Raw genomic sequence first — 27975 nt, 5'->3', positions numbered from 1 at the left:
GGAGAGAGAGAGAGAGAGAGAGATGGATGGATGGATGCCAGGGAAATTGTAGCTCTGATGCACAAACTGTACTTTTGTTTGAGGCTGTCTTTATCTAACCTAAATGTTCAGATTGAACTCCTTTATATCCTCTTCTGCCTGTAAAATCTCCTGTAATTCTCATTAACCCTATTCACTGCACACGTTAGGGGGCGCTATGTCTCTACAATTTCAGTTTTGGTAGCATCAGTTCATGGGTTATTACTTTTCCTTTCTCAAACAAAGTTATCATCTGTTTCCCATTAGTTGATTGCTCCTACCTTGCCTTCAGGATCCACCAACAACAGATGTTTTGCTTGTCCTCCTTGCAACCCACTCAGAACATATTGGCCAGGTGACGTTGCACTTTCCCGCACCAAAAAATCTCCATCGTTCACTAGGAGGTTCTCGGCTGCTTTCCTGGTTAACTTTCCATGGAAACATTCTTCATTCCACAGTTGCTGCTTTATGCCTGCAACACCTCTTGGACCTTCCATGTTGCTGGAAAGGTTCTGATCAAGAGTGTCCAATGATTCTGAAATGAATCAAAAGAAAATATATAGATCTGCATTATAATGTGCATAAAAACTGGTGGGTCCAATATGCAGAAAACAAACAGTAATGCCATGCTCTAAATCAGTGGTTCCCAAACTTTTTCAACTGGCAGCTCCCTTGACCTACTGGGCCATTGGCCATGGCTCCCCATTAGGGTTACAATCCTATGTGTTGCACAGCAGCTTAATGCCACAGTTTTGCCTGCTTGCCCAGTGCCTTGTAGATCAGGCCAAAGCCCACCAGATTCAACCTTCTTCAGCATTCACCCACTTCATTCTTTCTAAATTTGGCATTGCCCATCTTGAGGTTCATGGCTAGAACTGGTCCTTATTGTCCTAAATTACTTTGGCAGACCTTTATTTCAAAGCCCTGAGAAATCTACTGTTGATATATGAACATACTTGAATGATGTAACGGGCTTCCACAGATCTGTACTGATGAGAAGTTTCTGGTAGTACAAGGTGTGGGTTGTAAACTCTGGGTATTGATGTATCGTGGATCATCAAAAAGATCCGCTTTGCTTGCATTTTTCAGCAACGGAATGTCTTTCTTTGCTGTCTGCCCTTGTTTGCTACAGTGATCTGCAATTAATGGCAACAGACACGTCTCCTTCATTTTATTAGAAGAATTAAGTCAAATGTAAAACACCGACTTTCCCCATATATATCCTATCAAGACAGGAAGGGGGGAAAATGGGCCAAACTAATATTTTCAGCACAATTTCTAGCCTGCGGGGTATCCTGCAAGGATTACATCAAGACAATATATCAAAAAGTGCTGTATTCACTCAAAAATGCCAAATATTATTGGCTACTGGGGCAAAAGAAGAAGAGGCAAGCAAGTTGGACTACATGCAGTGTGGGTCTTGATTCCACACATTGTTTCAGCAAGGGGATTATGGGTGAATTTGCTCTTAGGAAAACCCAGGGTACTTACCTGCAGCCTTGCACTCCTCTGGGCAGTTTTCATAAATATTGATAGATTTTGGACTCCCAGGCTGAAAGAGGCACAAACAAACCAGGCAGGGTGTTAATTGCAAATCGTATCCAGACAGGTCAAGCTGAAACTCATTTTTTTTTCCCCAATATTGAGCCATTTGTCTTAATAAATTATCAGTCATTAATCCTCAGAGGTGTGCTTATGGCAAAAAGAAATGTCTGTCTGTCTGTCTGTCTGTCTGTCTGTCTGTCTGTCTGTCTGTCTGTCTGTCTAAAAAACTAACCACCCCCACCCCACCCCACTCAGACAGACTCATGGTGTCCTACAACATTCAGATTAAAATACACACAAAGGAACACAATAAAATCATTTAAAATCAGAAAAAGCAACCATGTGACAGCCATACACAGAGGAAGCCAAGTTCATACAGACAACCAAAGAGAAAATTATAAAAAAGCTGCAAGAGCCCATGCTCCTGACCTTCCCATGCGCCTTCAAGTACCTTCTGGGATGCTTGTCAGAGACTCAGCAATCACAGAAAGGTAGCTGCTACCACCAGGGAGGACAAAAACAAAAGAGAGGGGCACCCTTCCATCTGGCAGGAAGGGTAATCTAGCATGCATGCTGGGTAATAAAAAAAATAGCCAGGAGCCAGTTAATCTGACCGAATCCAGCTCCTCAACACCTGAACAATGTTGTGGCAACAGTCACAAGATCTCTATTAGAAAATGACAGGCAGTAGCTTTCTGGTCTGGTATGATTGAAACAGGCTAGTGAGTTTTCAAAAATAAATGTAGTTTATTAAGAGGAAATAATGAGTAAAAGGGAAAATTAGGACAAGCAGGCACATATTTAGGAAAAAAGGGGGGAATCCTGATATTAGAGGCAAATAAAAGCAAATCTTAACACAGACTAGCTAGACTTTTTCCCTAGCTAAATGTATTTTCTCAGTTGTGGTTCCTTTATTCACCTCCAGATTCCCAAGTGATGGGACAGCAACGTACAGATAACTCTGCAAATGTACAGGTGACTCTGCAACTACCGTGTTCAGCATACCTCTCAGTATTGGAGTTAAACAATAAAGCAATGACAATTGCTTTCATGCCCTGCTTGTGAGTTTTCCAGAAACATCTGGCTAGCCTCTGTTGGACCTTTAATACAGAAATAAATGACCCGTGCATTTGATCTTATGACTCAGGCTTGTAGCTCTAGTTATTTAAGCCATTGTAAAACCTGCTCCTTTTACAGACAATGTTCAACACAAGGCAGATTGTTGAGCCATTCCATTTACCAAGATAACACACTTACTGGACAGTATTGCTGTTCACAGTGCATGGGGCAATTGGTTCGTTGTTCTGTGGGCACCTTCAGCCGGGCATCTAACAGTCCACCTGCAGGAGGCTCTTTCCCTGGGATTTCATTATAGTATTCATGGTCCTCTTTGTCCTGAATATTCCATGTGGATTCAGCCAAATTCACCACCTCCCTGTATAAAATTAACCAACACACACTATATTAATTTACCGTAAATGAGAATATCGCTCTTCAGAGTGGGGTACAAAGCCAGTGGAGTAAACAAGACACTTGCATGGAGATTGGTATTTGGCATGTTGTGACCACCTGTGAATGTTGGAAATTTTAATATCATTGCCTGGAGCTTGTGATTGCATGCTCCAAGTAGATCATAAGTAGTTTGGCACCCTTTAAATGTTCTCCTAGATGCATGGAAGCAGGTGATCCATAGCACCTCCCATAAGCCACCCAAAGGGCACTCTCTTCAGACTGGAATGGGAAACTAAAAATTAGTATATCACCAGATAGTGGTTAATTCATTAAAAGAAAGATGGAAGCTACATAATCTGTCCTGGAATTCACAGATGTGGGAGAATAGCTTTGATTGCTCTGTGTTAACATAAATGTACGTTGCATATGACCATTCTTGTTACCATTAACTCTTAAATCTGCTAGGTAGGCACTGAAAACTAATTTTGGGGCTATGCCTTATTGAGCCAGGAGCGAATCCAGTGTTCAGGGAGGAACCATGAGCACTACCTTAACTTCAGAGTCCAGGTCAAGCCAGCAGGCAGACCTGGGATCCCAGTTGAACTTTGGCCTCCATGGCCAAGGTTTGCTAGGTGGGTAGACCTGGGCTCCTACCAGGACTTGGAGCCCAGATCTACCTGCCACATAAGCCTCGGCTCCCATTCTGACTGCCCTTTGGAGCCACCTCTTCTAGGTTGGTAGACCTGGGCTACTGGTTGAACTGGTTACCATGGTCGAGGTTTGCTAGGTGGGTAGACCTGGGCTCCCGCCAGGACTTTACAGCCCAGATCTACCTGCTGGGTGGACCTGGGTTCAAGGCCAAGCTTGGGCTGCTCGCTATTCCAGCAGACACCCTTTCCCACTGGCACAACAGTTTGGGGGGGCTATGCACCCCCCAAGAAAGCCCCTGTACTGAGCCTAGGTTCAAGTTCTACCTCACTCCTACTAGTTGTGGACATTTGTTGCAAAGTATTAATGGATTCCACTTGCAGCAAGCAAATCCACAAAAATATAGTTCTTTTTCCCCTTGTCGCTGTATCTCTTACAAAAATAAAATAAAAGCTTTTGCTGAATCTAACTTTTTCCATTTATAACAAAAACATAATTTGATAAGAGGAACAAGAAAAGAGATACAGATCAAGCAGTCTGGTTATGGTGTATTACTCAAGAATTTAATTATGTGATTCATAGTAGCTAGAGAGCAGGCCACACATTTATACAGCCATATATGGAAGACATCTTCCATCTGTTCAACTCCATGTACTGAGCAATGGGATATAGCAATCAACATATTAAAATATGGCACTGACTTGTACAGAGTCAGACCACTGTTCCAATTAGCTGAGTATTGTCTAGTTACTGAGCCTAGCAGTTTCTCAGTGCCTCATGTTGAGAAAGATGTAGGCAAACTGAAATGAGTGCAGAGGAAGACAAAGATGTTCAGGGGTCTAGAATACAACCCCTATGTTGGACCTGAGTATGTTTCACCTGGGGAAGGAGAAGACCAGGGCACAGAATAGGTGGGTAAGCAACATGATTGGGTTTTTCAAATAACTCATGGGCCATCACACAGAAGAGAACAAAGATAAGTTTTCTGCTGCCCCAGAGGGCATTACAAGATGGACTTAAGTTATAGGAGGGCAGGTTTTGGTTGAACCACTAGGAGAAATGTCTTAACAGCGAGAGCAGTTTGACAATAGAAACAATTCCCAGGAGAAGAAGGACTAAGTAAAAGAGTGAAACACAAGTTGGGAAGTAGGTTTCAGGGACAGTGATGAAGTCTGGAGCAAAGAGAGAGAGTCATGCTGGCAACCTTCAGTCTCGAAAGACTATGGTACCGCGCTCTGAATGGTATCGCACTCTGAATGAAGAGAAAGTATATTAGGTCATATAGGACTACAGAAAGCTGTGTTCAGAGTATTTGAAAACACCATGCTGACCTTTCATTGGAAGCAATCAAAGCAGAAGGGTTCTTCAAATACTGTTTGAACCGGAGTTCAAAAGCTTGTCCAATGGTATTTATGACTTCCTGGGCAATTCCACTGGGGCATTCCAATATGTGGCACGCTAAAAAGAATGGGAAATAATTGTTGAAAACAAAGGAATGGGTTTCATACATTATACAGTGTAACAGTCCCAATAATCAAGACGTACACTGCAGGTACAAGCCCCACTGAATAAAAACAAGAAGAGAGAATACGAAGTTGGAAAGAATTAGGCACGGACTACACCATCTACTTCCAGCATTTTCTAGTTCAACTCACATTAGACGGCTGGTTCATATATATTCCAAAAGCTATCGTAGCTATCAAAACAATTTAGCCCTCTCACTGATAATGATTAAGGCTGCAATCTTACACACACGTTCCTGGGAGTAAGCCCCATTGAACACAACAGAACTTATTTCTGAGTAGATACACTCAGGATACAGGATTACACTGTAAGATCAGTAACTTACAACAATGCAAGAGGGGAGTAATAAACAAATAAACAAGAACTCTGTTCCTTGTCATACAGTGATGATCTTGAAATATATATAACTATACTGGTCTGGGAAAAGTGTGTGTAAATATATATATAACTATATATAACTAGTCTGGGAAAAGTGACTACTAGCACAAACCTATATATGTTTACTCAGAAGTATTCAGTGACACTCCCAGGTTTAGAATTGCATTAAAAAAATAGAATTATGGGATAAGATTTAGTTGTGGCAACCTCAGTTTTCTTTTCAGATTCTGAACCTCTTTAGGATAGGAAGCAATTTTCTCATTCGTTATGCTGTGTAAACTATTTTGAGAACTATTTGCTGTAAATTGGTACAGCTGCCTCTCATTATTCTTTCCAGCACCCCCTGCAGATACCGAAACCCACAGATAAAGAAATCTGCAGGTCCAGGCCACAGAGGACTTCAAGTTGCATGCGGCCTCTCTGGGCCTCAGAAAGCACCCCTCAAAAATGGAAAGTGCCTTTCCAACACCTCCAGGTTCTTTCAGTCACATCCAGGAGGTCAGGTGGGGCCCTATATGGGTTTGGAACCCCTGCTGAGTCAAATCCACTGTTTCCAAACCTGCAGATAGAAAGGGTCCACCCATATATAAATTTTCTAAATAATGGTAACAAGTAGGAGCAGTCCCTACAAGTGTACACCCTGGCACTCCCCATGGAAAAAACTGCTCTTCCATCCTCCTCTGTCTCTTCCTCACCCACCCACCTATTTAGGAAAATAAACAGATGAGCAAAGAGAGAAGAAGTGTGGCAGAGCATGGCAATCCAGGGGTGCCCCCCAGCCCCCCTTAACTTCAGCTACAGAGCTGCCCCTGCACCATTCTGTTTGAAATAAACAGGATGGCACAAAGGTAGGAAGTGGGGCCGGAGGTGAAACTAAGGGGGCAAGCTCCAGATTGCCTGTCCTTGCCCTGCTTTCCGAAGCAGCTGAGTAGGTAAGGAGAAAGGCGAGGTGATGGCAACAGCAGCAGCAGTAGCTTCCCCCCCCCCCCCGTTCCTCCTGCAGTGCTAGAGGAAGAGGTGGGCTGCCACTACCCCGATCTTTGCAGTAAGCGAGAAGAGGACTGGAGAGCCAATTGAAGCAGCTTGGTGGGCAGCAGACTGGAGGGGGCAGAGGGCAGATGCAGGGAACAGGGCAGCCCTTATCAGGGCAGCCCTGCTTTGCTTCCCCCTCCCCACTTGGAACAGCCACTTCAATTGATCTCATTGTTAGGCCAACCCTGACACGAAGAACAAGAACTCAGCATTTTGGTACAGTATTTGCAGAGCACCAAACTGAGCTTTAACTGGAGTCATTCATTGCAAGCCACACTCCCTAGCTTAGCCAGCAGAGGGCACTCTGATACTATTCTAGCACATAATAGCAGGCTATCAAAGATCAAAACTACAGATTTCTTGTTTGTTCTTGGCTTTCCCATTTGCCAATGGCCTCAAGGTTGCTTCTCATACGACTATTTTTTTCTACCTGTGTACAGCCAAATACATCATTATGAGTGAAAAAAAATCACAGAAATGTGTGCTTTACTAATCATTCATGTTCTTGAGAACAGCTGCACATGGCTGAATCAACACTTTCAACACTTCAAGCTCTGCTATACAGTAATCCAGCAGTTCCTAAACTTACCATGGTCATGGCACCCTTCTATCGTGGAGGCCTCTTCCTCCTGACTCTCCCAAGTGCCACATCTTGGATCATGCAATATCCACCCTTTCCTGGGAGTAAGCCCCACTGACTATGATGGGATCGTGCAAGATTTCACACAATTCAAGATGACAGCACCTTGGAAAGCCAGGAAGAAGAGGTCATCAGGGATATCCCATGGCACTGCTGTGAGTTTGCTACAACTCCCTCACAGCGCACAGTTTGAGAACCACTGCAGTAATCCCTCCCATAACACCTCTTCCTTTAGCGCTATTTCACTACAGTGCTATTTGTCCTGGATGTGATTGAGAGTTATTCTAGCTAATGGAAGCAGAGTATTTGGGGTAGCGTGGGGAAAATTAGCAACAGTTTCTGGACTCATAGACAGTGGCATAGTTAGGGGAGTGCGGGGGTGCGGGCCGCACTGGTTGACGCACAACCAGTCAAGGTATGGAAACATTAATTCCCTGCACTGGTGCTGGAAAGTTGAATAGGATTGGGCCCTGAGCCAGTTATTGCTGTATAGTACAATCAGATAAGATTATAGGAGCATGGGAAAGAAAAAAAAGTGTCTTTCTTCCTCCGCCCCCCCCCCACGCCCGCATCCTGTGAGCTCTGAACAGCTCTACTATTCCAGGCTGACTCAAGCAACAGAAATAGCAATATTTCTTTTAATTTACAAATGTGTGGGTGTACACATAAAAATTTGTAAATTTAGAGAAAAATATTCCAGCCTGATGAGGACTGCACATGCCCAGTGGTTCAGTGGTCTCCAGGAACTATGGAAAGTTGAGAGCATTAGCTGAACAGAATAAAGGAAACTGCTGCACTGGAAGGAGAGACTTGACCACCCTGAGCCCTTACCATCTTATTGGATACTGGAGGCAGGGATTAGGGTTGAGTGAATGTATGCCATGTACTTTAAAGACTCCCATCCCTGCACTATACAGGGAGGTTTCAAGAGAGTGGCCATAGCTCAGTGCTGGAGCACATGCATAAGAACATAAGAACAGCCCCACTGGATCAGGTCATAGGCCCATCTAGTCCAGCTTCCTGTATCTCACAGCGGCCCCACCAAATGCCCCAGGGAGCACACCAGATAACAAGAGACCTCATCCTGGTGCCCTCCCTTGCATCTGACATAGCCCATTTCTAAAATCAGGAGGTTGCACATACACATCGTGGCTTTTGTAATGGATTTTTCCTCCATTACACATCGTAATGGATTTTTCCTCCAGAAACTTGTCCAATCCCCTTTTAAAGGCATTCAGGCCAGGTGCCGTCACCACATCCTGAGGCAAGGAGTTCCACAGACCAACCACATGCTGAGTAAAGAAACATTTTCTTTTGTCTGTCCTAACTCTCCCAACACTCAATTTTAGTGGATGTCCCCTGGTTCTGGTGTTATGTGAGAGTGTAAAGAGCATCTCTCTATCCACTCTGTCCATCCCCTGCATAATTTTGTATGTCTCAATCATGTCCCCCCCTCAGGCGCCTCTTTTCTAGGCTGAAGAGGCCCAAACGCTGTAGCCTTTCCTCATAAGGAAGGAGCCCCAGCCCAGCCCAGCCCAGCCCAGCCCATCTTAGTTGCCCTCTTTTGCACCTTTTTGATTTCCTCTATATCCATTTTGAGATGCAGCAACCAGAACTGGACACAATACTCCAGGTGTGGCCTTACCGCATTGCCTGAAAGTTTCAGGTTCATCCTCATCAATCCAGAACCAGGACCTCATCCACTTAGAACCAGCCAAGAGCTTTAGGGCACAATCCTAACCAGGTCTACTCAGAAGTAAGTCCTATTTTGTCAGCCTAAGTTGCTTGAGACAAGAAACCCATGTGCCAGACGCCATATCAGATAATAACAATACCAGAAAAACAATAACTGACAATTTCCCACACCTAGGCTACAATCCTATCCACCCTTACCTGGGAGTAAGCCCCACTAACTATGATGGAACTTACTTCCAAGTAGACATGTATAGGATTGGGCTCTTAACACCTCAAATTTTCCTCTGGGAGCAACTATCTTATGACAGGACCAAAGCTGTTCATACTACACAAAGTATTATAGACAGTATTTAATGGCTGCCTTTGTAGCCTGCCCTTTTTCTAAAATGGAATGTTAGCCTCTCAACAACCTTGTGAGATAGGTGAGGCTAAGAGGCTACCCAATGAGCAGAAATTCCATTATACATATAGCTTTACTGGTGATTATTGTACCTACCTCTTTGATTCACGGGATCTTTTGCAACATAAGCGACATAATCTGTTGTATCCTAAACACACACACAAAAAGGGAAACAAATCTTACTGAATGAGCTTATGCCACCACAAAGTTGAGCCTGCAATAACTAAACCCTATCCCATAATTCAGCTTGGTATTCTGCAATACTGAAATGGCACAGTCTATTTTCTAGCAGACCTTTTTTACCTCTCAAGGAAAGCAGACTAGATAGTAAAAAGAAGAGGGAGAACAAGCAGAAAAAACCTTGCTGGAGGAGAGCCAGCATGGTTAAGTCCTGCCTTCTGGAATTATCTGAGAGGGTCAATCAGTGGTGTAGCTAAGGGGGAACAGGAGGGTACATTGCCCCACGTACCACACCTTTAGGAGTACCAACCTGCACTCTAACAGTGGATTCCAAGGCAGGGTCAGAGCCAGCCAGCCCACTGTGTCTCCCTGCCCAAAGCACCGAAGGGGTGCAGGAGAAGGGACTGCGGCAGCGAGGACATCGCCTTGCTGCCACAATACCTTCTCCTGCACCTTCCTCACAGGCACTCAGAACTGTTGCAAGCATTCCTGCAGCAAGGGCCTCAATCTTTCAAAGGCCATTTTCAGAAGTCATCAAGGATCTGTACTGGGACTGGTGCTTTTCAATTTGTTCAGAAATGACTGGAGTTGAGGGTAAACAGCAAAGTTGCCAAGTATGCTGATACCAAGCTATTTGGTGGTAAAAATCAAAGCAAATTGTGTTGTGCTCCAAAAGGATGGCTCCAAGCTCGGTGAATGGGCAACTATATGCAGTTCAGGATCAATAAGTGTTAAATGGTGTACACTGAAGCCAAAAATTGCAACTTCACATATACACCAATGAAGTCTATGCTGTTGGCGATGAACCAAGAAAAAGATCTTTGGGTCATTGTGGATCAATGAAAATATCAACCCAGTGTGTGGCGGTGGTAAAGAAGGAAAATTCCTTGATAGGGGTAGCTAGGAAAGGGATCAAGAATGCTAATATTGTAATGTCCCTCCACAAGTCTTAGATGTGGCCAATATTTGGAAAACCATGTCCAGTTCCGGTTGCCACACCTCAAGAAGGATGGACAGAGAATCCTCTAAATATCTACTGATTGTTCAATCTCTCACCAACCCTATTGCCACCACCACTATCTGGTTAAATCAATCTGTGAACAGCACAAGGAAGTTGTCTTATACCAAGTCAGATGATTGATCCAACTTGCCCAGTATCAACCTTTTCAATTGCCAACAGCTCTCCAAGGTTGTGAGCAAAACACTTTCCCAGTCTTGCTACCTGATATCCTTTAACTAGAGATGCTGGTGATTGAACCTAGGAGTATCTATGTGAAAAGCTAAGAGCTATTTCTCTCGGGAAGAATAAAAAATATGGAGAGCAATTTAACTTGAACATGGGCCATAAGTGAAGCAAGACAACTGGCAGGTTAGAACATTTTCTTTATATTTAGAAGTCTTTACTCACAGGATCCCCTCCAGAGGCAAATGAAATAGACTGCATGTGGTGGTTGGCAATAATCTGGAAATCAGAACAGAGTCATTACACCCATGTGCTGTACTTTTAGAAACAATCATTCAACATTAGCACTTAGCAATTGCTTACTACCAGGTTGCAACTGATTTATGAAACAAGCATAACGTATCTGTCATGGGTGGCGAACTTGTGTTATGCGCAATTGAATTAAGTGGCACAGGACACAATCCCAACCCTTTACGTCAGTGCTTTCCAGCACTGACATAAGGGCAATGTAGCTCTGAGATAAGGGAACAAACATTCCCTTACTTTAACGAGGCCTCCATCAATGACACTCAACTGCAGGATGAAGCACACGTCCCATAGGCACTGCTATGCCAGTGCTGGAAATAACTGACATAAGGGGTTAGGATTGCGCTCACAATGGAACAGGAGCAAGAAGACCTGGTTACAGCATAGACATACAAAGTTGCCCTATATTGAATTAGGCCATTGACACATCTGGGTTGGTATAGCTTATGCTGCCTAGCAGTGGCACTTGAGATTTTCAGACAAGGGTGTTTTCCAACCCCACCTGGAAATGTCAGAGATTGACCCTGAAACCTTCTGCATTCAAAGAAGGTGGTCTACCACTGAGATATACCCCCTTTCACATGTACTTCCACCTGCCTCTTTTCTATTATTGCTATTTAGTAGACAATACAGTTTTGGTCTCTAAAGCATCCATGGCCCAGGGGGCTACATATATACTGTTCTTTTAACAACACTGAACTTTGATCTGTTTAATCTGATTCTTAACAACACTGTTTTATTGCTGCATCTGTTCATCTGTTTCATTCTTCACCTTGTATTGCTATCTTTTATGTCATTTTTACTGATTTGTAATAGCAGTCTATATTGAGTAGCAGGGTGCGATAAAAAATATTTTCAATAAATACCGTATCATGCACCGGATCATTCTACTTCAAAAAATGACTAGTGACACAGGGCCCAATCCAATCCAAATTTCCAGCACCAGTGCAGCCTCAATGCAGCCCTGAGGTAAGGAACATATGTTGCCATACCTTGAGGAGGTCTCTGTGACTGTCCCCCACCCCATTGCAGGATGCAGCACATGTCCCATTGGTACAGCTGCACCAACCCTGGAAAACTGGATAGGATTGGGCCCACACTTGGCAAAATGGTTGGCCACCAGTGGCATACAGGGTGTATCATAGCAACTGAAAGAATGAGCAGGAAGTCAGGAAATCTCTGGTTCAAGTCTCACTTCAACTACAGAGTCAAAACCCCATTTAATGAGGCAGTTCCATGATTGGACTCCCAATGACTTTTTCAAAAAGCAGATGTTGGAGCCCTGATTTGGATTAAGGGCCTGGGGCATGGAATGCTTTGCCCCTTACTGATTCATTCACTTAAATTGAACCTAAAGCTCCTATTAACTACAGAGGATACTTTTTTCCCCCTCTGTGGTTGACTGTGGGCAGACTGAATTGGGGAAGTGCTGCAGGGGCAAATACTTAGGTCCTTCCCCCTTGCATTGAAGCCTTAATCCAAATTGCTCCTCCCCCTGGATACTTTTCAAAAAAGACAAAATTGTGAAACTCTCACATAAGATCTAATCGTCTGACCTTCAGTGAATAGCATTAAACGTTCATTTGTACTCTCCTTTTGTACCAATAATACCAAACAACCTTGCATGTCTGTTGTCATAATTTGTGTGAAGTAGTTTAGAGATGTAGCAAAGTGCTCTCTATATATTAAATATTCTTAATAACAATTTGCAACACCATTAACTATGGTAGCTCTGAAGCACATTCGATGATAAAACTCCACCCTGAAGTTTGCCAGAGTATTTCAAAACCAGACATTTGCAAAGCAATACTTGAGACTGGATGTCTTTGTCAAAATATCTTTGTACTGACTGAATAAAATAAATGTGGCACAGAGGCAAAGAACGGGGGTGGGGTGGAGGTGAAACAGCTTACCTGCAGCGTCTCAACATTCACTAGAGTCAGACTGGTTGTTGAGATGGTCAATTTTATATTCATGCCAGAAAACTGAAGGTTACTTTTCCCAAGGACAGGAGATAGAAATTTAGCTGGAGGCTGGAAGATCAACATGCCCATTGGTTAGTCTTAGTGTTTCATTAGCAAACAGGAAACCAAGTTCACTACAACTGGGTCATTCAATATGTACACCAAACACTGTTAGATGAACTGTGCAGGCTTTTACACCTACACCTGAAAAACAGGCATGGTAGCAATTAATGAACTGGAAACAACTATGGATGTAAATGGAGGTATCTTACATATTTCAAATGTATGATCATTTGGATGATGCAAAATTACTTTGCTTCCAAAAGGCAATAATGCTGGCGCTCACTGGGACCCAGGGATAGACAGGGAAGGCCTAAGTGCGGAAAATAGTGGGGGTTTCCAAGACCAGCCTGATTTGTGGGGTGACATATTTGGCTGTAATGGAGACACCCGGAGATACTCCAACAGATGCAGGAAAGGTCAAGTCTTGGATGTCCCCAGATGAAGATGATCCCAAGAAGAAATATGTCTGAAAAGTGTGGTATAATCAATTATCTTAATTCTGTGGGGATGGCTGTCAAAGAATATAAGCTATGGTAAATGCCACTTCAGCATTGCTTGTGGCTGCTTCCCAAATACTGGATAGATTTAAATAGGTGCAAACACTATTGCTTAAGAGAATTTATTTCCACTTGATCATGTACATTCCTTGGCAAAGTGCTTGGATCACCCTACATAACTAATGAAAAGCAGTCATAAACAGGATACTGTATTATAACCATGGTATGCAAAATAGCCCTTTCCGGCTGCATTCCCATGCACTATTTTCTTGGTAGTAAGCCCCAGTGAGCACAGCGGGACTTACTTCTGAGTAAATATGCAAAGGATTGTGCTGTTGTTCCAGATTTTTTTTGTTTTTTGAACTCTATGGCATACAAATAACTGGCCTTTGGCTGACAGAAGGCCAGATGCAAGGGAGGGCACCAGGATGAGGTCTCTTGTTATCTGGTGTGCTCCCTGGGGCATTTGGTGGGCCGCTGTGAGATACAGGAAGCTGGACTAGATGGGCCTATGGCCTGATCAAGTGGGGCTGTTCTTATGTTCTTATGACAGCAGCTATTCAAAGTTCCACCTGCTCAGTTAGGTAATACTGAACTAAATACTGTAGCTGAAAATAAGAGGATGTACAGTTGGAATCTGGCCACGGAAAAACAATGCAATTGAAGTTTTAGGAGGTGGCTGGTAGGCGCCCTCTCCAGAAATACTGCTGTTGCTTTAGATGATCCTTGGAACTAGCCTGTGCGTCTATTTTCTCGCTCCCTGCTAAAATGTCATATTTTTAAAAAATAAACAGATATTACAAAACATGCAAAGCACCAGCGCTCTCACCACCAAGAGAGAGACCCTGTAGACCAGACTAAGAACAGACTAATCTGGTTCTTCCCACTGATCAGTGAAGGAAGAGCAACACAAAAAGAGATACAAACCCACCAAGTGTCTCCTATTTACCTTCCGCTTTTTTACGGCTCCATGCGTTCCTGGCACTGCTTCACACAACCGACTTATTGCTTCCCTTTAAAAAAAAACAAAACAGAAACCACTGAGTATTTACCAATGTCCCATGTTTGACCTGTGACTTATTAGTAACATAGTCTCAGTTTTAGATGAAGAACAATTCTTCTGGAGTTGTAAGTCAGTCTCGATTCCATTGAACAAGTTGCAGGAAATGGCTGCTCACAGCCTACAAGGGGTTATCTTTCCTACGGGCAAGTGGGGCATTTGTCCCATATGGCAATGCTGTAGCAGGTGCTAATGAAGCAAAGAAATGTACTCTGCCACCCTGGAACATGGTCACTTGCTTCTCGCAAGCACATGACTACTGCATCCTGAAGTTGCGGGGTGCGAGGTAAAACAACACAGAAGAGGCTGGTTCAAGACATTCTGGCACAAGAAGGAAAATCAAACAAACTCCCCCTGCCCCACAGTGTGTGCCTGTTGCATAACTCCAGACTTTAAGCAAATAAACTAAATGTTGGTTGTGTCATTTCCTTTTTACCTAGTTGCAGAAAAGAGAGAGAGATGAGACAGCACAGTCAGCATAGCCAGTAATAAACTCTCCTGGAGCTCGATTGGATTCCTTCTCAATTCAGAATATTTCCAATAAGGGCCAATTTCATAGTGTATTTCTTCTTGTAGAACCAGGGTAGTGTAATGGCAAGGGCGGTAGTCTTAGGTGTAGGATCCACAGGCTTAGTTCCCTCTTTAAGAAAGGCAGCTTCCTTGTGGGCTTGGCCAAATCGCTCCAAGCCAAGGAATCCCAAAGTGTGTATCGCAATGCCTTAGGGCAGTGATTTTCAACCTTTTTCAACTCACGGCACACTGATAAGGCACTAAAATGGTCAAGGCACACCATCAGTTTTTTTGACAATTGACAAGGTACACCACACTGTCAGCAGGGGCTCGCATCCCCCAGTGGCCCTACTAACAAATGATCCTCCCCCAAACTCCCTGGCACACCTGCAGACCATCCACAGCACACCAGTGTGCCATGGCACAGTGGCTGAAAATGGCTGCCTTAGGGTATTGCAGTACACTCACAGGGGTGCCGTGGGTTGTCCCCGGTGGCCCCTCCTATCTGTTTTCCCGGGTGCTACCTCCTTGGATCTCGTGAAATCTTGTGAGATTTGGGCATTGCCATCTTGGATCTTGCAAAATTTTGCAAGATCCAAGATGTAAGTGCCTGGCTGAAGAAGCTACAGGGCACCATGACCTCTGAAAGTTTGGCGACCATTTCTCTAAGCCTCGTCTATCTGGCAGGGGCATTTTGAAGATTAAAAAAAAATAGGACTGATTGTAAGATGCCTTAAAGATTTGTTGGGAAGACACAGTGTATGTTGAAGAAAAAACCCATTCTAAACTTCTAATAAGATTTCCTTTCCACCCCACTTTCAATGTACATCTTCCTCTCTTTTAAAGATACTAGCGGAAATAAAGCAGATGGCTAATAAAGTACTTGTGGTGCTTGATGGCTTACATCAAAGACAGGCAAATGACACATCCTATAGTCAAATAGCATGCAGCATTTCCCCCAATCCCCATGACTCAACAAAGAAACTTCTGATATAAGATCAGTCAGATTCTCTGTTTTGGCATGCAATGTAGCCTTTAATTATCCTCATCACAGTCGTTCAGGAAAAAAGAAGTTTGCCAAAGGTCACCATCAACGCCATGCTTCCAAATAGCCAGAGTCTGAATGTAGTTGGAAAACGCAGTCTTTGGAATCTGTTTAATGTGCATGTATGAGAATCTTCTCTCTTTACAACCTTTACACATTTTGAAAACAGCATAAGGACGGCACAGCAGCCATGATCAAGTACATGGATAAACACCCGTGAAGATTTGCAAATTGAATACACTCATTTCAGGGAACAAATTAAATCAAAGGACTTATTGCAACAATAGTATTACCATGAATACAACATTGCAAAGTTGCAACATTTTAATAGAGTTGGAAGACATCACCAATGCCCACTGGTCATCATAACCCTCTTAACTAAGGGCTTCTGAGAAGGTGGGTTCAGGGGGGTACATTGTACCTGGGCCTGGGGTCAAAAGAAAGGGAGCCAAAAAAGAGGGCCTGGGCAACTGAGGACCTAGTCCTATCCAACTTTCTAGGGCTGATGCAGCTGTGCTAATGGGGCACGCGCTGCATCCTGCACTGGGGAACTCGGGGCTGTACTGCAGCTGCCTCGGTGCCCAATTGGATAGGATTAGGCCAAAACTTATATTTGAAGGGATGGGGCCCAAAAGAAACTTTGTACCCCCTGATAAAATTCCCCTCAGTGGCTCTGTCTTATCCTATATGGCAACTTCAGTTTTCAGTGTGGGTCTTATGCATAAAATGGAAGCGCTACATACAGTATAATTCTAAATGTCCGGCATGTGATGATGATTCAGCCCTCCCTATGGCTCAGCTATCAAAATCTTGCTCAAAGTGCTTTCAGCTTGAGACCAGACTCCCAAACTCACTGGCCCCTATGCAGATGCAGGTAGCTATGGAAGCCACATGGGGACAAACTGGACAGCTTGGAGCATTGTAAATAGCAACCCCATCACTATAGTGACATACATGCTAGATCAAGAGGGCAGGAAGAGAGAGGGCCAGGGCAGCATGCATGATAGGTGTTGTGTGTGTGTAATGTGTGTATGTACATACACAAAAACAAGCACACATATGTACACATACCCTTACCAACAGTCCAGCATATTTTATAATCTGGCACCACCCAGGTTCCAGTGTGTGTATGTGTATAAACTTTGGTACAGCTGCTCCATTGCAAAAGCAATTTAAGGGCGTAATCCTAACCCCTTATGTCAGTGCTTTCCAGCACTGACATAAGGGCAATGCAGCTCCAAGGTAAGGGAACAAACATTCCCTTACTCTGAGGAGGCCTCCGTGAGTGACACCCAACTGCAGGAAGCAGCACCTGTCTCATTGGCACTGCTATGCCAGTGCTGGAAAGCACTGACATAAGGGGTTAGGGTTGTGCCCTAAGTCACTTGTTCAGTTATGCATCTGTTATTGCTAACAGAAATTTCATTTTTTGTTGATCTGGCCCCAAAAGTAGTGTCAGCAAGAAGCTTTTCTAACTAATGTCATTGCCTTAAGAAAAATCATACAAATAGGGCAGCTCAACAAGTAATCAGTGGTGTTCTCGGGGGCTCAGCAATAAGTTTTGGAGGGCACCTTAACATAACCTTAACATATTCCTCATAGGCAAGGTCAGATTTAGGAGCAAGAGACCACCTTGGGTGCTGGGCTTGGGAAGTGCCAGGCACTTCCATTACTCTTAAAATTTTAAAGCATCTGTTAGCTTAAAGCAAACAAATTTGTATTTATCTGCTTCTACAAGCATAAATAAATACAAATTTACAGGCCTGAGCATGCAAATTCATCGCTTTATATGACTGGGACAGCTCACGCCTGAAGGCCACGCATTAAAGTAATTAAAGGGGACTACAAATACTGTACAATGAAGAATAAGGCATTCAAAAGTTGAATAAATGGTGGGGGTGCTGAAGACACTCCTTGCCTGAGGCACCATTTGGTCTACGGCCGACCCTGTTTATAGGCGAAGAAGGATGAGGGATCACCATTTATCCAAAGATAACTCCAAATCCTGTACACAGATTGAACGTAACCAGCTCTTGTGAACTGGCAAAATCATGCTATTGAGACTCCATGTTAGGCCACTCAGAAATCGATCGCGGAAGAGAAACAATGTCTCTCTGTACTAGGAGCAGTGGCATCGCTAGAGGGGTGTGGGGGGTGCGGGCTTCACCGGGTGACAAGCACGGGGGGGTGACGTGCACGGGGGGGTGACGCGCACAGGGGGTGATGCGCTAAAATCGCGGTGTTTAGGAGTAACCTCATCATATTGTATACCGTTGGATGTGGAATTTCAAGCGGAAGGCAATGCAAAAAACCAGAGTGAAATATCTCCTTTCTATCAAAAGTTATGGCCAAAAAACCGGAGAACAAAAAATGCATGAATCCTTATGGAAAGTGAGCCATATTGCGCCTTTACTTGCGAGTAGGCAAACGTGCCTTAGTCCATCGGAAAGGGCAGGCTGAGAGGAATCCAATGACACCAGAATGGTCCTGATCCAATGAATGCAGCTCCCAAAAACACCTGAGAAGGAAGTCCCTTCCTCCAAGCAGACTAATGTATTGAGCCCTATGGAAAGTGAAACTGAGCCTCACAGTGAAGTTTACTCATGAGTAAGCAAACATACCTTGGCTGGTGTGGAAGATCAGGTGAAGCAGAGTGCAAGGCTACCAGAATGGTCCTGATCCTTTGCACCTGCAGCTAAACAAGTGCTCCAGAAGGCAGCCTCACCCCCCCCCCCCACTAAAAAGGATCAAAACAGAGGCTTCAGCTGATAGGTGAACTTTTTTGATACTTGCAAGGCCAGGTAGATCCTGACAGTGATCAAGTTTAAACAGAAGTTCTTAAATTGAACTGGGCACTGGGTAGGGCTGAAAACTTTACTGATTTTGGAGGGGGGCTGTTATTGCAGGGAGGCTACAGAGGAAATTCACTTGGTAGACCAGGGCTGGACCAGCATTTTAATTTGCCTGATGATGTCACTTCCACCATGACATCACTTCTGGAAAGTCTTGGACAGATTGTCATTCTAAAAAGTGGATCCCAGTGCTAAAAGTTTGAGAACTGCTGCAATAAGGTGTCAGTAAGTCGGTACCCTGGGCTGTGTGTGACACCACTAGTGATCAAAATCACAGTTTGGAGGAAGAATACCATCATGTTATATATCAATCAATGCATAATTTCATGCAGAATGTGTTCTATCTTTGTTCTATCATATGTTACAGCCAAAAAACCAGTGGGGGCGGAGTGATGGTACATCACCACACCCACCACCTGGGGTATTGCCCTGCCCACTGCATGGGGGGGTGACGCACTGGCATCCTGCACTGGGTGATATGAACCCTAGTGATGCCACTGACTAGGAGAATAGCTGCTATTTGGGAAGATTCTCATGAAAAGATCCCCATGACTGGCTAAAGCCTTTGGCTGGGTACCTGATACAATCCACATAGAGATATTACACCTTCTAACTTCCTTGAGGATCCGGAACCTCTGATTGATTAGAAGTTTCTCCAAAGGTACCTCTCATGGTATAAAAGACCCTTCCTGGGGGATAGTGGATCAGCTTTTTGCACATGCTCAGGAGTAATGTTCCCTGGTGAAGTTAACCTGTGTTAGATTAGGTGCCTAGTCTTATGGTTCTCTGGACTACTTTCTTTATAATTCCTGAATCAGTATTACAAGAGTCTTATGTCCAGTCCTAATCTGGGCTGGTGCCAGTATAGCAACCGCTGGGCTGGCACTAGCTGTTGCAAATGTGCCAGAAAGCATGCTTGCAATGACTTACAAGTAAGGAACACTGGCAGGAAGTCCTGGACCATCCGGTGCTGAATCCAGTGGAACAGCTGCGGGGAGCAGGTGAGTTCTGCATAAAGCACTGTAGAGACGGGGGAGGGTGGAATGGAGGCAGGGGTTTCGAGGCAGGGGCAGGGAGGGGGTGGTTCAGGTAGAGGCCTCTGCCATATCCTAACCCCTTCCTGGACCTGAAAGCACTGCATGGGTCTACCTGGACTTGTGCCAGCAATTTAGCTGGCACAGTTCTGCGTAGCCCCAATGGGCAGCCTGGGACTCAACACAGAGCCTGCTCAATTTCAGCACTGGATACGGTGTGGGCCATGCAGCCCCACTGCACCAGCACTGAACAAGATTGGGCTGCCAATGTTGCCTTATTCTTAAACTTTACAGCAGTGTGTGGCTTGGCTCAGGATAGCAGCACTAAGAGAAAAATCTGCATCATATCCACCTGGAAATTCCCATGCTCAAAAGCCAAAGGACAAGCAGCTAAAAAGATGCTGTGACATGGACCAAACTACATTTTAAGCAAAGTTTGCTTTTTATAAAATCAAGCCTAGAAATATTAAGAAACTAAACTGTGCAAGATATAACAGGCAATTCAGTTTAACTTCTGTCCCTCAATTCAAGGCCTTGCCTGATTCCTTGCTACTAAATTGGCCTTTATAAGGATGTAAAAACTTCTCTTCGAGCACATTCAGGGGCCCAATGAAAAAGAGTGGCTTGTTATGTCGAAAAAGCACACAGAAGAGCTGAATGAACTGGGGCGGGGGGGGGGGAATTGAAGGCAAACTGAAATTTGGCAATAAATGAATGCTACTCAGCTGCTCTGTCCAAGCCCCTCTGGGTGGAATGAATAGGTCCAAAGCAAACCTGATAACAAGGATTCTCATTATTACAAATAGAAAAATAGCAGGACTTCAAGAACGGCGACCCCATTCCAGCCATGTATCCCCCCAACCCTGGGGAAGTCAAAGTTTCTTACCAAGAACTCTGCATTATTTTTATTGCCCAATGGAAGGAAAAATAACAAAAACACTTTGTGAAGCAGCCCCAAGCCTGCACTGTGACTCAGTGGAACAGAGTCTAGTGGTATAGCTAGAGAGGGTGCAAAGCACTAAGTTTTGCAGGGAGCCTCACTGTGGCATGCAAGAGGCTCATCCCCCTGCCCTCTGGAGCCATTCATCTCTGTTTTGCTTTCCCTGCCCAGAATGACTCCAAAGGGGAGGGGGAGTGGCCGCTTGCATGCCGCTGGGGGGCTCCTTGCAAAACTTTAGTGCTTTGCACCTTCTCTAGCTATGCCACTGAGAGAGTCCCAGGTTCTATTTCAGGTCTTACCAGACGGAGCTGGGGAAAATTCCTCTCTAAAACCTTGGGCACTGGTTAGCATGGACAATACTGAGCTAGACAGAGTGATGGTCTGACTCCGGATAAGGCAGTTTCCCCAAGGAAGCATTCTGGCCACTGTACTGTGCAATCCTATGCATGTTGACTCAGAAATAAGGCCTAATGTTCCCCTAATAAGTGAACATAAGATTTGCAATCTAGAGAGAGAAGAATGAGCCAAGACATTTGAATCTTGCCTCCACTATGCAGTCAGTCTCAGCCACCACCACTCTGTTCAAAATACTGAGATAATAGTGGCTCACCTTACAGGTTTGTTATGAGCGTTGCTGAACTAACAGTCCAGTCCTAAATAAATCCCTGCACTGCAATGCAGCGGTAGTGATGAGGGCTATGTTACATCCTGCAGGGGATTGTAGGCTGCTGGAGATCTCCTTGGGGCAAGGGGACATTTGTCCCCTTGCTCCAGAGTAAGCCCTAGCAGCCGCAACAGATGAACTTGACCTGTGCAAGCAATATCACTAGTGCAAGTCAGCATTGATCAGTGTGCTGTTGCCACCAAACCTGCCCTCTCCTGGGCCTGATCTTCCCACCCCTGCCCCATCTCCTCCCCATTCCATCTTCCCCACATCCCTGTCTACTCCTGAACCAGCTGTATCTGATCTGGCAGGCCTCTGTTGCTCCACTGGCATACATGGGAAGGATTTGGACTTTCCACCAATGCAGTGGTATTCTGCACTGCCACAAAGCGCTTTAAGGCTGCAATCCTAACCACACTTTCCTGAGAGTAAGCCCCATTGAACAAAATACGACTCACTTCTGAGTAGACCTTGTTAGGATTGTGCCCTAAGGCACTTTTGCGGCAGCCTGTGGAAAATATGTTTTACCAACACAGGCCTTGGATAGGATTGGGCCATACGTAAACTGCCTTTGAGTATGATAAAATACTATGTAAGTGCTCATTAATAGGTTCCCCCCCCCCCAATATATTAATTGAAAGATTCCTTAAACCAGTGGTTCTCAAAGTTTTAGTACCAGGACCCACTTTTTAGAATGAGAATCTATCAGGACCCACAGGAAGTGACATCATTAAGCAGGAAATTTTTTAACAATTGTAGACTGCACTCCTACCCATACTTACCCAGGAGTAAGTCCCATTCACTATCATTGTTAAAAGCAGATACATAGTAGCTTGCTAAAAGTACACATCTGTGACATTTCCCCAAATGTAGTCTAATGGGACCATGGGAACATCAAGTCTAATGCATTCAAAATAAAATACTGAAATGAATGAGGATCCACCTGAAACTGGTTTGTGACCCACCTAGTGGGTCCCGGCCCACAGTTTGAGAAACACTGCTTAAACCATTTCTGCCCAACGTTGCATATAGGCAACAAGGATCAGATGTTACACCTGTGGGCTAGGCAGAAATGAGTTAAACTAGTCAGGTCTCAAATTTTGAGCAGTGCTTTCATTTACAGGCCAGTAGCATGTATCTGCGTTAAATGTTCTATCTGCTTGTACAATAATGGCATTCTTTTAATAGTAGCGGATAACATATGTCCACTTAGCAATAGAACAAAATATGTACTATATGTAGTGTAGTATTTGTATTTCTTAAACACAGAACTGCTCAAGAAGACAGACAGAATGGGATAAAAAACACCCACTGCATTGCACAGGGCTCTCATATTCTGCATAAAAGGGAACTCTTCACGTAAAGAAGGCCCTTTCTACAATAAGGCCTAAGGAAGTTTTCTCATGATGAATTTCCCAAACTCTGAATCAAGATTTCTTAAATACTATGACCTCTGCAAAACTGATATAGGGTGCAATCCTAACCCACTTTCCAGCACTGACATAAGGGCAATGCCACTCCGAGGTAAGGGAACAAACATTCCCTTGCTTTGAAGAGGATTCCGTGAGTGCCACCCAACTGCAGGATGCAGCAAATGTCCCATTGGCACCACTATGCCAGTGCTGGAAAGTTGGTTAGGATTTGGGCCATAGACAAACATCATTTTGTGTACATCATCATTCAGGGCAGTTTAAAATGAGATTGAAGCACAATTTTTCATCATTCTGGATAAACAAACACCTTCATCCATTTGCTTGTATGGGGCAAAGGAAAAAAGCACTGGATGGGCATGCGAGTGACATGCACAAACACACACAAACACATATACACAATGGACCCCATACTTCAGGTCCTATTGTTAGAGGTGTTTATTTCTGGTGAGAAAGATAGGATTACAGCCAAAGGCTGCAATCCTATACATGCTTACCTGGGAGTAATTCCCATTGACTATAGCTTACTTCTGAGTAGACATGCATAGATTGAACACAATGGGCTTACTTCTGAGTAAAATAAATACAGGTTGTGTATCCCTTATCTGAACTGCTTGGGGCAGGAACATGTCTAGATTTCAGATTTGTCTGGATTTTGGAATAATTGCATACATACGTATAATGAGAAATGCTTCCCTTTGTTCTTTTCACTGTTGCCTTTATGGTTGTCTAGTGGGCTCTTTCAACAATATCTGCACAGGTGCACACCACAGAGCAGAGACTAGAACTTACAGCCTGTACCTGCACTGTACATGAGAATGAGCCCTCCTGGTTTTCACACTACAAAAAATACTACACAAGTGTGCCTTGTGTTCACACTTCACAAGTGCTGCTTCTGCCGTCTGCAATGTGCTGCTTGCTCAGCTCAGCTTTGCTGCTTTCTGCATTCTTTTTGCACTTAAAAAACGAAAAAAAAGTAGTGAACAAAAATGTCTGGATTACAGATGTCTGGATAAGGGATAATCTACCTGTAACGCCATTTTCAAACACCTCTACCTATTGTTCAAGGCAGGAAGAACTGTGTTTGTCTTGGAAGGATTTAGCAATTCACCTAGAGAACCACTGGAATCCAGCTGCCCCAAACAGCTGCTTTTTCTGCATGTTTAGGTCACTCAGCCCTGGGCCTGTATCAACTCCAGTTTGTGACGACCTTCTCTGAACAATCACACATCAGGAGAGATCATGCCCTACTTAGCCTCCTTGCCCTCCTAGGTTGAAGGAGCATAAAAAGACACCTCTACCAATAGTCCAAGGTGACAAGTGACACCACCTGGGTGTCAAGAAACAGGGAACTGTGTGCCTCTAGACCATCCAGAGGAGGACTATGCTGAGAAGGAGAGGCAAGCTCACAACAACACTGGTCCACTTTGTTTATTGTTTCTCCAAATGAGACTGACCAAAGGATGTGGGCTGATGTAAGTGAATAAGAATGCAGCTGAAGATTGGCTTTTAAGCATCTGAGGCCCTGCCTTCGCCCACAGAACAGAAAGGGACTGTGTGTCTCGACAAAGTCAAAGTCTAATCCCGAGGACAAAGTCTGCCTTATTCAGCCAGCTCATTTTCAGATGCCCAGTACCCCCCATCTGTTTCACCACAACAATTCCAAGATTTAATGTAGCCATCCAAGGAATAGATTCCGCTCTTGCCACCCCCTAACGGTCCCACAGCACTTGTCAGCAGAATGATAGAAGAGGGGGAAAGGTCAAACAATTCACTAGAATCTTGGACTGTGTATATATGCACCAAAAGGGAAGAAGAATTTCATTTGTATATTTGGGAGAAGACCAAGGCTCCAGTTATTAAACAGGTTTATGTGGAATTAAGATCCATTGGTGGTGGTGTGTGTAAGGAACTGGAGTGTATCTCAAAAAAAGGTTTTCAGCAGTCAAGCTCCAAGGCCTGACCTCCTGCGCCATCAGTGAATAGCCTGGAAGTCTGAGTTCTAGTCTTCAAAAGTGCCATGTAAACTGCAAGACCAGACTGCAGTGAATTGACTCCAAGAGTCAGTCCTGGTGCATCCAGTTCCTATAAAACCCTGCCTTCAAAATTTGTCCTAGTGGGGGGACTGTACCTCACTCCTGCCCCCTTTTCCCATCTGCTGACTTGGACTGCTTGCTTTTGGTCTCCTGATCTTCTATCTTGAACTTTGACCTGTCCTGATAGTCAAGGGCAGGGGTGTCCAAAGTTTTTGGCAGGAGGGCCACATCATCTCTCTTACACTGTGTCAGGGGCCGGGGGGGGGGGGGAGAATTGATTTACATTTAAAATTTGAATAAATTTACATACGTTTACATAAATGCATATATTAAAGATGAACTTATATGAATGAATGGAGGTCTTGCAATAGCTCAAGACCTATGAAAGGCCTTGCACAAAGCAAGGCTGGCCTTTCCTTTGCTGCTGCTACTGCATCACAGATGTGAAACAGGAAGCAGTGGAGGGAGCCCTCATCCTACAGCTCATGCAAGAGGTCAAACAGTTGCCCTCACGCTGAGAGCAGTTGTGTTGGGCCAGTGTGAGCTCCAGCAAATCTCTGGAGGGCCAGAGGTTCATTGGAGACTGGGGGCTCCCTGAGGGCCGCATTGGGAGTCCTCGAGGGCCACAAGTGGCTCCAGGGCCAGGGTTTGGGCACCCCTTGACTCAAGGGTAAAGGGCCTTCTGTCCTCTCCAACTCATCCTTATCCTGGAATTAAAGAGTAGTACAGGTAATCACTGCCATCCCCAAGGCTGAAACCGGACAAAAGGAAGCTATTTTGACTGCTTCCCTCCCAGGTACATAACATGAGCCCAGGCCCAGCCCATCCATGAAACCAACTGAAATGGTCAGCTCAGATTCTGTCCACCCTCTCCTGTCCACCCTCTAGCCTCTACTGATTCCCCTTCTCTCACTCCCTGGAAAAGGAAGTAGAGGCAGAGCCGATGTGGAAAGTGGTGGGCTAGAGTGCCAGAGGAGCAGAACCTGGCACATCACCAGGCAAGGGGGACTGCATCTGGCATATTGCCTCAGGTGTCAGGAGGCTTGGGTTGGCCCTGTGTGAGCCCCAGATTCTCTAAAAAAGGGTCTCCAAAAAAGGATGCAGTAGCATAGGGTTGGCAGTCACGGAGACCAGGAAACACTCTCTGTCACAGGTCAGCCCAGTGAGGCAGGTTAGGGATAAAAATAAGAGGGAAATTTACTAAAATGGGTAGCAAGGGAAAAGGGGTCAAAGTAGTTTCAAGCAGACATATGCAAAAATGGGTGATTTTAATGTATGTAAAGAGAGGCCTGGGCAAGTTCTTACAATGCAATGGCAAATTCATAAAAGGCAAACATGGAAAACAAACAAAATATGACATGATTTCCTAAGTGTATAGTGCAATCCTATGCATGTACATATATCCTATGTATACTTTGAAGTACGCCCAATTGAGTTAAATGGCAGTTACACCCAGGTAAGTATTTATAGGATTACAGCCTGAGACCCTGATCTTACTTACTCTGGATGATCCTATCTTCCATGGTACCCCAGCTCTCAAAATGTGGACTGGATCCCAACAGTTCAGGCCAAGAGCATCCTTTGACTTAACCTTTGTTCAACAATGGCTGCAATCCTATCCACACTTTCCTGGGAGTAAGCCCCATTGACTATAATGAGACTTACTTCTGAGTAGACATGCATAGGATTGGACTCAGTGTCACTGTTCTGCCTCGTTGATCAGGTCATGGTCGCTTGGACATCCTTAACTGACTCCAGTCCCTGGTCAGAAGGGCACAGGCGCCCAATCTGGCCACATGCCAGCTCCAACAGGAGGGATATGCTAAACTGATGCTTTGGGGAATGATTTAATCCCTGGCCTAAACAAAAGGTGATGTGTTGATTGATCCTAAAGTACGAAGTCCATTTTGAAACAGTGAAAGGGTAATATTTGGGGATCTGCTATACCATACCTGCCTGACTTTGGTCAAGACCTGCATTTTTCCTTCTGCTCTTTGACTGATGCTCCTGATCTGCCTTATGCTGACTGCACACTTACCTTCAGCCCCTTCAACCTGAGTTAGCCAAGTCAGAATTCAGCCTTTGCCTATTTCAGATCACACACTTGTTTCTGGCTCTTGCTACAGTTTGCTTCTGATACTCCATGGGAGAATTTGAATGTGAACTATTTGGTTGCACCATCCCTTTTTGCAATTTAATGATATGCATAATTGCACCACAAAAAGCTTCCAACTTCCAAGTCAGAACAATCTATTAAGGCTGCATTAAGGCATAGGGAACAGAAACTTTAATGACTTGAGCTTTTAACAATTCATTTTTAAAGGCGTTGTTTCAGCTTGAATGCAAAAGCCTCTTTTAATAACTAGGGAAGTCTTAATAACTAAGTCTTAATGAACTCATTTAAGCAACTCTATTGATTGTGGAAATATACATTTGTTTTGCATCTCTCCCTTTCCCTTGCACTTCTCTCTCCATTACTTGTTTATTACCAGAGCTGCTATCATTGACTCCACACTTCCTTGGCCTTCCACCCCAATCTTACTACAGAGATCTTCATGCAGGTACAGGATTCTAAGTGAAACTAGAATTGATAAGGACAAACAAACTTAAAAATAACCATGATCCTTATTCCATGCCCCTCCCCCTGAGCAAGAGGATGCATAGAACTGGAAGCAAGGATGTTGCTGGGGGTAGGGGAAGGAGACTGGAAAGGAAAGGGATTGGCCAATGCAGCTCATGGGGCAAGGCAGTCTCTCCCAAGGCTACCATGCTGCATGTCTTGGGTTTGTAGCAAGGAAGGTATTGGTTGGTCTGGCAAGCTCTGGCCACCACTGACCAAGCTGCTGCTGCAGGACCCAGGCTGCTTGAGCATCTGCCAC

The 27975-nt window shown here is 44.4% G+C and overlaps 1 protein-coding gene across 1 annotated transcript in view; it reads right to left on the bottom strand.

Annotated features, from left to right (window-relative positions):
• Window positions 1–27975, bottom strand: part of SHC4 (SHC adaptor protein 4) — a 54018-nt gene that overhangs the window by 1100 nt on the left and 24943 nt on the right. Inside the window, exons 3-10 of the mRNA XM_066635427.1 lie at window positions 14475–14538; window positions 12915–13034; window positions 10921–10974; window positions 9429–9480; window positions 4995–5121; window positions 2878–2998; window positions 1510–1570; window positions 300–553 (exon numbers count right to left, since the gene is read on the bottom strand). Of these exons, the coding sequence (XP_066491524.1) occupies window positions 300–553; window positions 1510–1570; window positions 2878–2998; window positions 4995–5121; window positions 9429–9480; window positions 10921–10974; window positions 12915–13034; window positions 14475–14538 (853 nt within the window). The remainder of the gene's footprint in view (window positions 1–299; window positions 554–1509; window positions 1571–2877; window positions 2999–4994; window positions 5122–9428; window positions 9481–10920; window positions 10975–12914; window positions 13035–14474; window positions 14539–27975) is intronic.

This window comes from Tiliqua scincoides, chromosome 8 (assembly GCF_035046505.1).
Source record: "Tiliqua scincoides isolate rTilSci1 chromosome 8, rTilSci1.hap2, whole genome shotgun sequence".
Classification (NCBI taxonomy): domain Eukaryota; kingdom Metazoa; phylum Chordata; class Lepidosauria; order Squamata; family Scincidae; genus Tiliqua; species Tiliqua scincoides.
Note: the sequence above shows the minus strand (reverse complement) of the source record. Positions and strands in the feature narration are given on the sequence as shown.